Source organism: Urocampus carinirostris, chromosome 2 (assembly GCF_059441175.1).
Source record: "Urocampus carinirostris isolate Australia breed hairy pipefish chromosome 2, RoL_Ucar_1.0, whole genome shotgun sequence".
NCBI lineage: Eukaryota > Metazoa > Chordata > Actinopteri > Syngnathiformes > Syngnathidae > Urocampus > Urocampus carinirostris.
Window position 1 is genome coordinate 60,852,203 of NC_142350.1, and position 12,910 is coordinate 60,865,112.

General features: G+C 43.6%; 1 protein-coding gene across 1 annotated transcript in view; it reads left to right on the forward strand.

Moving 5' to 3' along the window:
* pear1 (platelet endothelial aggregation receptor 1) overlaps positions 1 to 12,910 on the forward strand; it is a 99,008-nt gene that overhangs the window by 42,891 nt on the left and 43,207 nt on the right. The window contains exon 2 of the mRNA XM_088328115.1: positions 11,869 to 11,979. Coding sequence (XP_088184241.1) covers positions 11,873 to 11,979 — 107 coding nt within the window. The 5' untranslated portion in view covers positions 11,869 to 11,872. The remainder of the gene's footprint in view (positions 1 to 11,868; positions 11,980 to 12,910) is intronic.

Genomic DNA, 12,910 nt, shown 5'->3' on the forward strand with positions numbered 1-12,910 from the left:
CAAATATGCTCAGACAGTTACTATGATGGGCAGCACGGCGGCGCAGTGGTTAGCGCGTGTGCGGCACAGTTCTAAGGTCTTGGGAACCTCCTGTGTGGGTTCAAATCCAGCTACTGAACTTCCTGTGCGGAGTTTGTATGTTCTCCCCGTGCTTGCGTGGGTTTCCTCCGGGCACTCCGGTTTCCTCCCACATTCCAAAGACATGCATTTCAAGTGGATTGGCCGGTCCAAATTGTCCCTAGGTGTGAATGAGCGAGCGAGTTGTCTGTCCCTGTGTGCCCTGCGATTGGCTGGCAACCAGTTCAGGGTGTCCCCTGCCCACTGCCCGAAGATAGCTGGGATGGGCTCCAGCCCCCCCGTGACCCTACTGAGGATAAGCGGTGCAGCTAACGAGATGAGATGAGTTACTGTAATTTTTTTCTTCTCTAAAATCGTGGTCGGCGTTTGTCACGGTGGTGTTGTTGTCACAGCTTGAAATAGCAACAATGCTCTGTGTCTGGGCGTGTACGTCTGTCTGAGTTTCATTATTACCAAGTAGATCAACTCCATATTTGTATCTGCCCTGCACTTGGTGTCACTATAATCGTCTCAATGTTGTATGTAGGGTTGGGTAGGGTTTCTTTAACTTGATTACTTTCAATTACTTATGGATAACTCCAATACCAAATATGCTAATAAAAGACAAAAGAAACTAAATATGAATAAAATGATGACTCACAACACGTGGTAAGCTTTCTCTCCTGGCTTTGATCTCTTTGATCTCCGGCAAAACGAACATAAAATGCGACAGAAATAAAATGAAAATAAATCCAAACAGCTTGCCAACATCATTTTTGCCGTTCCATGTATTCCGTTATTCCCCAAGCCTGCACAAAATTTAGTCATTTTATTCATATTTAGTTTCTTTTGTCTTTTATTAGCATATTTGGTATTGGAGTAATCCAAAAGTAATTAAAAGTAATCAAGTTAAAGTAACCCTACCCAACCCTGGTCGTATGTCGTATTTCAAACAGAAGTGTAATTACAGGAGCTCAACGGATATCTTAGGGCAGGGTTGTCAAACTCATTTTAACTCGGGGGCCAGACGATGGGACAAACATTCTGTCGGGGGCCGGACTAGTAGATTAAAGAGAAAGAAAAAGAGGGAGGGAAAAGGAGAGAGCGTGAGAAACAAAAGATAAAAAGTCGTGAGAGAGGGGGAAAAGAAAGAAATCCAAAAAGAAATAGAAAGACAGAAGGAGAGAAAGAGAAAGCACAAAGGGTATGGAGAGAGAGAGAGAGAAAGAACAAAGGGTATGGAGAGAGAGAGAGAGAGAAAGCACAAAGGGTATGGAGAGAGAGAGAGAGAAAGAGAGAGAAAGAATGTAGGGTATGGAGAGAGAGAGAGAGAGAGAGAGAGAAAGAGAGAGAAAGAACGTAGGGTATGGAGAGAGAGAGAGAGAGAGAGAGAGAGAGAGAGAGAGAGAGAGAGAGAGAGAGAGAGAGAGAGAGAGAGAGAGAAAAAGAACATAGGGTATGGAGAGAGAGAGAAAGAACGAAGGGTATGGAGAGAGAGAGAGAGAGAAAGCACAAAGGGTTTGGAGAGAGAGAGAGAGAAAGAGAGAGAAAGAATGTGGGGTATGGAGAGAGAGAGAGAGAGCAAGAGAGAGAGAGAGAGAAAGAGAGAGAAAGAGCGTAGGGTATGGAGAGAGAGAGAGAGAGAGAGAGAGAGAGAGAGAAAGAACATAGGGTATGGAGAGAGAGAGAGAAAGAACGAAGGGTATGGAGAGAGAGAAAGAGAAAGAGAAAGAGAAATAAATACAAGTACAGTGTCTTTGTTCGAGGCACCTGGCTTTGGCAACATTAAGTTGACATATTTCAACCTGCAGCTTGTTTTTCTCTTGCGCTTTTCTGAGTATTGTCTCGCGGGCCGGATTCAATCCCTTAGCGGGCCTGATTTGGCCCGTGGGCCGCCTGTTTGACACCCGTGTCTTAGGGGGACCTCGTGGGGGATACCTGCCACTTTGCCATATCTGTAAAAGTTAAAAATGTATCATATTGAGCTATTATTGGCTAAGGCTAGCTTATGTTTGATCGATGAAAACTTGACGTGAAAATGTCTCTTTAAAATCTAAAACTAGGGTTAGTATTTTAAGAGCATCTGCCTTGGATTACCCCGTGTCTTGATCCAGTTTTAAAGGATTGGGGTTTTCTTCCTCAAATCATTTGTTATTAAATTTATTGTTTACTAGGTTCTCCGTCACTGTTTTTCATTTCGGGAAATTGTCACGAACAGCACACTGGGTAGAACCCAATCGCGTAACGTTTTACGATCCCAAAACTGTATGTAAACACCCTATGTAAATATCTTCTGCCTCTACATGTCCACACTTTCTTGTGTATATTTTGTGTAAATTATCTCTTATCTTTTTTTAATTCTCTTATTAAAATGTGAAACTGGAGTGCCACGTCCAATTTCGTTGTCACAATATGTTCAACCCATTTTGTGACACTGATAATAAAGGTATATTCTATTCTATTCTATTCTATCCTATTCTATTTTCTTGAAAGGAATAGGAAGGGCAGCGCCCGCGATCCCATGCTCACTGGACGCGGGGAGCAAGTCGCTCTCGTACTCGGATAGTGATTTGAACACGGAAGTGGATCTCCCGTAGCGCGCGATAGCGGTGTCAGGGACGGAAAAACTGGTCGGTAGCCGGGACTGGGAGAGCAAGGCGTGGTCGGGGTCTGAAAACATTTTTACTATTCTGTATTTGTAAATATTTTACTCTCCTGGATTTACTACACTCACGGTTGTAAGAAGACCATGGTTACGTGAAGGCTGCAAGCGAACTTAGGTGAGCTATGCGGATTTATATTTTCCCGGTATCTTGTTTTAGAACGATCTTGATATTTCTGTGATGAGTCTATTTTTAAACTAAATTCAATTCAAAGTGTTTATTGTCATAAGCACAGTAAAGAACCCCGTTTCCCTGCACAATAAAATTCTTACTTTGCTGTCCACACAGTTGCCAGCAAAAAATAAAATGGAAACTAAGAAATGTTTGTTTGGTGACATCGTACGCACAACGCATCCGCACGTGTCTACGACACGTATTTGCTTCTTTGCAAGCTTTGGGAATGTTAAGGGTGTAATAAGTTTGACTGACCCATCTGACTCTTTTGTCGACGTTCCCATTGTAGCGCCTTATAATCCGGTGCGCCTTATGTATGGAAAATATAGGACCAAAAACTATTTTTTGGGGGTGCGCCCTATAACGCGGTGCGCCTTACAATGTGGAAAATACGGTATATGTCTTGCCTATGTATAGAAAAATGGGTTTTTGTTTTCCATTTCAGACAGTTTCATTCATTGTTTTTACTTTATTGATGATTTTGTTATTAAATGCCATCTTTTTGAGCACCTTGTGTCACAAGCCGGAAACGGAGACAGGACCCAGTAGCGTTCGTTTACTCAGTTTTATTGATAAAGAGGGAGAGCAGTGCTTGCTTCCACGATCCGATGATCGACGGACACGGGTAGCAGGTGGCTGGAATGCGGAAGTGGCACTTCCGCGTCGAGCGAGGATAATTGTAGGCAGCAGGGATACTGGTCGCTAGCCGGGACAGGAGAGCAAGGGTGGTATCGAGTTTAGAAAAGAGGTCGGCAACAGGTATCAGGCAGGGAACAGGGCAAAACGGGTCGGTGGTCGGGATGGCAGATCAGGGATAAAACAGGTCAAGAAACAGGTCCAGAAACAGGTCGGCAACAGGTATCAGGCAGTAGAAAACAGGGCAGGAAAATGTCGGAAGGTATGAGCTTGCCTAGCTGAGAGCATAGGTTCGCAAACGGTCTGACGGCTTCCTCTTGGAGGACGGGGGTTTAAAAAGAGTCTCTGAACCAATCAGCACTCAGGACTGTTGGCGCAAATTGGGCAGTCACAGGTGCCCTGAATCAGCAAAAAGGACACCTTGCAATGCTTCCTGTGTTTGGGTCCTCTGCAAAATCACAACAATTTATTCGGATTCACTTAGGGGGTCCCCAACCTTTGTGAAGCTGACAGCTACTTTTTGATATTGATTGGAGTGAAGGATATACATTTCTTAAATTCCAATTTATGTTAATACTATGTTGTTACTATACTATTATTTTATTACTAGGTTGTAAATTTTAGAAGGATATCAGTTAGAAATCACATTTACAAGTAATCATAATGACACATCACTGGTGAGCTAATTTCAGAACCTGTCTGCGGGCTACTCAGGGGCTACACTTTGGAGGCCCTTGACTTTGTCACGGTTGCCATGGCGCCCAGTTGGTCCCAGCCGGGTGGCGCCGGGTTCTGTCGCGGTTGCCACGGCGGCCAATTGGCCCCGTCCATGGACACCGGCTGAGACGCGTTGACTGATTGCTCCTTGGGAGTACTTAAACGCGGTCCTTTGAGCCGTTAGTTGTCTGAGCGTCTTCTGCAAAGACTCCTGTTAAACTCTGTGAAACGCCTAGTCTGGTGAAATGGCCTGCATTTGATTCCGTTTTATTTTTGGCCTGATTTGTTTGATTTTGACCACTCTTTTGTTTGGATTTCACTCCTCGCAGTCCTCCTCTCCCTAATAAATTGTGAGTATGTTACGCTATTGGGTCCTCAATTCTGTTTCCTGGCCTGGTTCGTGACAGACTTAGCATTTTGGCCAGTCTCTAACATTTTTTTTCTCTTTTAAGTCTTTATTTCTGTCAAGGACCGGACCGAGAGGCAGGAAGTGTGAACTCAATTGCGTAACGATCTGTTACTTTTATTTAGAAAACAAAAGTTGTCCAACACGCAGGGACAAAAACAAAACAAAAACAGGCGTACAGGCAATCAGGAACTCAGACTAGGTAATACTCACAAAACAGGCTTAAAGGCACTAACTCAGACAAACGGGCAAGACAGGTCTTCCTCGAATCAAACAGAACAGAACAGAGCAAAACAGGGCAGAATAATGCAATGATCCAGCAACCGGCAGTCCCCAAAACCCGCCCTTAAGAAGCACACACGCAATTTAGACAATCTGTTACAGCCGGTGCCAAGGGGCGGGGCCAGCTGGTTGTCATGGCGACCATGCTGGACATGACAATTTCATGTTCATCCCGTATGGTTATGTCAAATTGTGTTGAAAACAAAGATTACGACAATGTTATCAATGACAATAGAGATACATTTAATTCCATTGATACCTAGTATTAATACAAAGGACAAATTCAGAGTTAAGTATCGGTAAAAGTCAGGGAAAACTCCAAGCTCCATACAAACAATCTCCAACTTTAGCAGCGCTCTTTTGATGTCAAGCGTGAAAAGCAATTGCGTTAGCGCCCGCTAGCCGCTAGCATGAAGGATGATTGGAAAAACGGTCGCAGTTCTTTGGCGGCCAAGAAGTAAAGATTGTTTTTCAAGAAGAATCAAGGTCAACCCCTCCGAGAGCTGGCTTTCTTCCCCATGATGACAACACCACCTGGATCTCAGCTTGTCTACCTGCGACCGAAACGATCCGAAAGTTATGCAGCAATGTTCCCTGTAATTTTCCACGGGTCTGAGCGTTCACACAAAGTCGGTGAGCAATGCTTGAAACAACAGTGAGCAACCGTAATCCCAAGTGTGGCAAGATAATTAATTATCAAACATGTCCAAAATTTGACATCACGTTACATTTTGCTGAGTTTCCGGCAATGCAAAATTATTTTTCTCTTTTGAATGAATTGACTCATGTACGATTGCAAAGGTTGTACGGCCTACAAACGTCGTTTGTTCTTACAATTCTTTCACAAGATATCCATTTCTTTTTATTTCCTGATATATTTTGTCGCATAATATTAACATTTTTGGGGGCTTATTTAGTCGGTTGTAAGATACAGAAATGTACTTAATCACATGTTTTAGTAGAAGTACAATGTTGGCAACAAGATTGACTTGATATAATTGGAAATTATTTGAATGCAACACAAACTTTTTCTTCTTTTTTCAGTGTTTTTTTTCTACTTTTTTTTAAATTCCTTTAAAAAAAATCTCATTATGTTTATTTTTTCCGAGCTGTTACTTTTTTGTTTGTTTTCTATTTACATTTCTTTCTTTTTTTTCTGGCTTTTTTCTAAATTTTTCGTTCTTTTTTCTCTTCCTTTTGTTTTATTTTTTTCTCAGATTTTCACTACTTTTTCATTTTATTTTTTTATTTTTTGTTCCATTTCCCCCTTCCTTTAAGTATTTTTGTGCATCATTTTACATAATATTTGGTCATGTTGGGATTAAAGAAGCAAAAACAACCCGAAGAGCCGTTTAGGACCCGAAAGAGCCGGTTCCTTTTAGTGAGCCGAGCCGAAGAAGCCGGTTCTCGACAAACTCTACTAACTTTACTCAACTTTGTTCTACTTCGACTCGACTTCAAAATACCGCATTTAGGACACAACGTCAGGGGAACCCGTGTATTTTTACCTTCATGCACTGTAACTTTGACTTAAGTCGCTTCTTAATTCGTAATTTTGAGCCCTCATTTTTGTGCGCTGAGAATGTGCGAGCAGTCTGCAATTGCGCACGCGCGCAGTTTAGAGGGAACACTGTTATGCAGAACTCAAAAACAGCGAGTCGTTTCTTGTCGATTTTGGGAAACTCTCGTGTGATTTGGATACTTTAGCTAATGATACACAATCAAGAAGAACTCAAGCTAATAAAAAATAGAAACTTGCAGAGTTGATGACTCGCTTCTAATGGGAGCCATATGCCCCTTCTAGTAAAAATCGTGTTTTTTTGTTGACGCGCAGTGAATTAGCTCCTCTGCTAGTTGCCAGTTGCCATATTCGCCAATCGCGTAAATCAGCAAAGTGAGGTACTGAGTGGTCGCGGATGTGTTTATTGCGCGCAAACACATAAAAAAACCCACATCGCCATTGTGTTAGAGACAAAAGTGATTAAAAAATGGTGGCCAATCGCAAAAAAGGAGGTTGCAAGAGATGGGGAGCGGGATTTCAAATTGGGATTAGAATCCATAGAGTCAGAACCAGAACAGATACAGGACCCAATCGCGTGATATTCTCACACAAGCTTTTTATTTTATGGGAAATGGGGAGTCATGCGGGCAGCACGGCGGCGCAGTGGTTAGCGCTTGTGCGGCACAGTTCATGTCATGGGAACCTGTCGTGGGTTCAAATCCAGCTCCAGACTTCCTGTGCGGAGTTTGTATGTTCTCCCCGTGCTTGCGTGGGTTTCCTCCGGGCACTCCGGTTTCCTCCTATGTTCCAAAAACATGCATGTCAGGTGAATTGGCCGGTCCAAAATTGTCCCTAGGTGTGAATGAGCGAATGAGTTGTCTGTCCCTGTGTGCCCTGCGATTGGCTGGCAACCAGTTTAGGGTGTCCCCTGCCCACTGCCCGGAGATGACTGGGATGGGCTCCAGCCCCCCCGCAACCCTAATGAGGATAAGCGGTACGGCTAATGAGATGAGATGAGAATGGGGAGTCATGAACGTTAGGAAGCCGGTCTGGCGTGAAAGGACAAGACCCCAGAGACCGATGAGATCGATAATGAACGAGGGTAACGAAAATAAACAGGAGAAACGAGACAGGAACCAAAAACGGGGAAACTAACAAACAGGACAAAAACAGACGGAAACAAAACTGGAACCCGAAATTAAACAGGGCAAAAATAAACTTGAACAATACCGGACTGAAGACATCAACAGGAAAATAGGACCGAGTCAGAACCCACGTCTTGTGTGGCAGAAGTTCGTTTGACGGGCTGACAACCGAAGCAAGTGAGCGCTGAGCTTTATATAGACAGAAATCCAAATCTAAACGGGCCGCAGCTGGCACAACACGGGCGGGGCCAATTGGGGACCACGGCAACCGTGACACACACGGGCGCAGCCAAGTGGGCGCCATGGCAACCAAGACGTGGGTTCTGACTCGGTCCTGTTTTCTGTTGGTATTTCCTGTACGGTATTGTTCCAGTTTATTTTTGTCCTGTTTAATATCAGTTTCCAGTTTCGTTCCCATCTATTTTCGTCCTGTTTATTTTTCTCTCCAGTTTTCTTTCCCGTCTTGTTTGCCCTGTTTATTTCAATATCCTGTTTCATTATCTATCCGGTCTGTCTGTCCCGTTCTGTCCGGTATCGACCCCATCTGTCCGATATCAACTTGGGCAAATGGAATCGATCTCGTCGGTCTCTGGCTTCCTGTCTTTCCACTCCAGACCGCTGTCTAACGTGCATGACCCCTCATTTCCCGTCAAATAAAAGGCTTGTGTGAGAACGTCATGCGTTTGGGTCCTAATCCTGTTTTGGTTCCTGACAATGTATAAATATATATATATATATATATATATATATATATATATATATATATATATATATATACAGTATGAGTTGCCTTCTCTATAATTTTTTACAGCTCGAAACATTTTTTGTTCCCGTTTTTGTCTTCCAATATAGCTCTCTCAATATTTTGGGTTGCCAACAAATGCCCTAAATTAAAATAAGTAAATCTGATCAATGGAAATAGATTAAAGAGAAATGTGAGATTTTTGTTTAGCAAAGCTGCAAATGTAGCTAAAGGAACATACTAGTAGCTTGAATTTTACATTATTCAAGGTTTCAAAGGGATTTTTTTCCGAACTGGAGCAAAATCTTCTTTGTATTCTATTTGATAAACATTGATATTCCAATCCTGAAATAATCAGTAGACCACAACGGTGCGTGCGATCGCGATGTCATTTGTCAGAGGACATTCCTTCAATGTTTTTACCAGAAGTGCTACGACCAAATTATTTTTCTGTGGTGAGAATAAAAAAAAGGTGAGAGAGGGGGAAAGTGGGGAAAAACGTTTCCCCTTCGTTCCCTGAGAGCCTAATGGGGTCCCAGTGCCGCTCTGCCTCTCTCGGGTTGAGGGTTCGTGATGAAATCCAGATGGCCTTGGAGCGAGCACCGGGACAACAAGACGACGAGGGAAGGGAGCGAGAAGATGAGCGCCATGATGGATTGAGGTCAGGACGGAGTCGGGGGAGGCGACTTTCCTCACCTCGCCTCCCTATTTCGCTCGTCAAGTCAAGTCTTGTTTATTTGTGACGCTCCTAATCGCAGAGTCTCAAAGGGCTGCGCAGACCACAGATTATTGCAAACTACAGACTATAATGACACCATTCCCTGATCTAAAACCTACATGAGGGAAGGGAAACACTCAAAAACCTCAACATGAGAAATGAAATGATCTGCATTTATATAGCGCTTTTCAAGTCAAGACTTCCCAAAGCGCTTTACAGTGTGCTTCATATTTCCCAATAGCGGCCGTGCAGCCATGTAGGGCGTTAACCTGCTTATTGGGGGCATTAGGGATTCAGTGTCTTACCCAAGGACACTTCGACATGTAACACCAAGGAGCCGGGATTCGAACTGCGATCTTTTGATCCCAAGACGAGCGCTCTACCTCCTGAGCCACTGAGGAAAATGAAGAAACCCTGAGAAGGGATCGCACATGAAGTAATCCCCTTTTCAGGATGACCAGGCTGCAATGCATATTGCAATACACAGATATTGTCAACATGAAATATAGGTCATTCATATGCTATATAATAGAGTTTTGAAGTGAGCCTAGATTTAAACAGTTTTACTGAGGTTGGAGATCGAATCTCAGAGGGTAGAGCATAACACAGCACCGGGGCCCGAATGGAAAAGGCTCTCGACCTGCAGATTTCTTCTTGGCTCTTGGGATCACGAGTAGACCAGCATTTTCAAAGCGAAGGCAGAACAAAGTGGGAAAGAAATCTGAAATTTGAGGGAGCAAGTCCATGCGTGATTTTGTATACTACCAACAGAACCTTAAAATCACATCTCAGGCTAACAGGGAGCCAATGCAGGTTAGCTAAAATCGGGGTCATGTGATCAAACTTTCTTCTAGCATTTTGCAGGATTTTGTACCAGCTGTAGGCTCTTTAATGCTGGATTTGGGGAGACCAGAGAGCAGTGAATTCCAATTTTCATAACAAGAGGTCACAAACACATGAATTATAGTCCTTGCATCAGACTGGGACAGCATGGGGCGAATTTTAGCAAAGTTGCGAAGATGGAAAAAATATGTTCTAGTAATATTCTTACAGCTCATCTGCACTTTTTTGCGTTTTTCCGATGGATTGTGGTGACCAAAATTGATGCATAAGTCAAGTCACATTTATTTGTGACGCCATTAATCACAAACCGTCTCAAAGAAGCCACAGGTTACGATGACACAATTCCCTGATCTTAGACCAACATGAGGGCAAGGAAAGACTCAAGACTTTAGCACGAGTAAAATAAGAAACCTTGAGAAGGGGGGCTTATAAGTGGTAATCCCCCTTCCAGGATGACCAGGGTACAATAGATTTAGCATTTTTTCTTATATTTTTTCAATTAAAGTATCGTTTTTTTTGTTGTTTTTTTTGCTTAAAGGGACAGTGTGTATTATCTAGCAGCTCCTATTTGTACAGAAAAAAACAGAAAAAACACCATTGTTTGAAATAATAAGCAAACATACATGGGCTATCATATGAATACTTATAAGTCAAGAAATTTAAATTTTTTATTATATAAAAGGAGCCTCCCTTAGAAGAAACAGACATAATTGTCCACCATTTTGCTGCTACGGTTACCCCCGAATACCTTGTGAAAAGCTGGTGGGGGGGAAAATGACAAGAAAAATGGTGCTGTTTGGTCACTTTTAGTCTCCGTAGTTTGTATTCCTCCTTGTTGTATTTGCCTCTTTACATATCCCTGCATACTTTATTAACAATCTTTTATTGGTGAACCTGATTCAGGTTTTAGGATTCTCTCTCTTGCTCTCGCTTTTCTCTCTCTCTCACACTCACTTCTCTCTTGCTTTTTGCTCTCTCTCTCTCTCTCTCTCTCTCTCTCTCTTTCTCTCGCTTGCTTTTTGCTTTCTCTTTCTCTCTCTCGCTTCCTCTCTCGCTTGCTCTCACTTTTATCTCTCTCTCGCTTTTCACTTTCCATCTCTCTCCCTCTCTCTCCCTCTCTTTCTCTCTCTCTCTCTCTCTCTCTCTCTCTCTCGCTTGCTTCCCTCTCTCCGCTTGCTTATCTCTCTCTCGCTCTTTTCACTCTCTCTCTGTCTCTCTCCCGCTTTTCTCTCTCTCTGGCTTTTCACTTTCTCTCTCTCGCATTGTCTCTCTCTCTCGTTCTCACTTTTCTTTCTCTATCGCTCTCGCTTATCTCTTACTTTTCCCTTTCTCTCTCTCGCGTTGTCTCTCTCTCTCTCTCTCTCTCGTTCTCACGTTTCTTGATCTATTGCTCTCGCTTTTCTATCCCTCCTGCTTTCCGCTCTCTTTCCCTCAATCGTTTTTCCTTCTCTCGCTCTCTTTTCTCTCTCTCTCACGCTTTTCGCTCTCTCTCTGTCTCTCTTCCGCTTTTCTCTCTCTTTCGCTTTTCACTTTCTCTCTCTCGCCTTGTCTCTCTTTCTCGTTCTCACTTTTATTTCTCTTTCGCTCTCTCTCTCTCTCTCTCTCTCCCTCTCTCGTTTTTCTTTCTCTCTCTCTCCCTCTCTCTCTCTCTTGTTCACTTCTCTCTCTTGTGCGTGCTTTTCGCTCTCTCTGTCTCTCTCCTGCTTTTTACTCTCTCTTGCTTTCCCCTCTCACCTTCCCCTCTCTCTCTTTCTTGCTTTTTTTTATAGGTCAGATCGGGCCTAAAATGTCAATCATCATGTTCAGGTTCAGGCTGGGCTTCACTCTTCCATTTTCTTTTAAAAAATCCACCCGTTGAGTTTGTTTATTTCTCCTTGTGGAGGATCCACAATTAATTCAATCCCAAGTGGTTAAGGGATCCAATCAACCAACCAATATCTTATTTTTAACCATATTTTGTATTCTCCCCTTCTGACTTCTGCAGGACCATGTGGGCCCCGCAGAGCGTGGACTTCCTTCTTCTCCTGAGCTTCCTGCTCAATCTAGCAGATTCTCTGAACCCGAGGGACCCAAACGTGTGCAGCCTGTGGGAGAGGTGAGGCCCGCTCGCCTTAAACGAACCAAGCGCCGCCTGAATACTTTCTCAGGCGACGCTTGAGATGATGGAGAGCACCAAGGAGCAAGGATCAGCACTTGTGGAATGTCACATCGCTTCCTTGAACTCTTTAGCTCCTTGTTTGGTGAATTCCAAGCTAAGGACTCAAGAGACAGTCCAGCGAACACAAGAGAATTGCGCCAAGGGATGCTATTCCATATTGAGAGAAGATATTGAAGGAATATTTTAGGCGGGGTCGTTTTTGCACATTAAGGCACAATCGGTTTGTTTCACACAACGACAAGGAAAACACAAGCGCTGATTGAAACAAAGTGCAAGACACAGATTTTTTTTTCATTGAAAAATTTTTTCGGCCCCCTAAAATGAGTTTTTCACCCCCAACTGAATCAGGCATCTGAGACAAACAAATTCAAGGGGTCTCAAACTCAATTTTCTTGGGGGCTGCCGGAGCTTGGGTGAGGTAGGGCAAAATTCCATCCATCCATCCATCCATCCATCCTTCCATCCATTATCTGCACCGCTTATCCTTAGTAGGGTCGCAGGGGAGCTGGAGCCCATCTCAGCAGTCTTTGGGCAGTGGGCAGGGGACACCATGAACTAGTTGCCAGCAAATCAAAGGGCCCACAGAGAGAGACAACTTACTCGCTCATTCACACCTAGGTACAATATGGAGTCCCTATTTAACATGCATGCTACCAGCCTTCCTGTGTGGAGTTTGCATTTTATCCCTGTGCTTACTGGGTTTCTAGAGCCATCTATCCATTATCTGCACCGCTTATCCTCAGTAGTGTCGTGGGGGTGCTGGAGCCCATCCCAGCTATCTTTGGGCAGTGGGCAGGGGACACCCTGAACTGATTTCCAGCCAGTCACAGTGCACACAGAGACAGACAACTCACTCACTCATTCACAC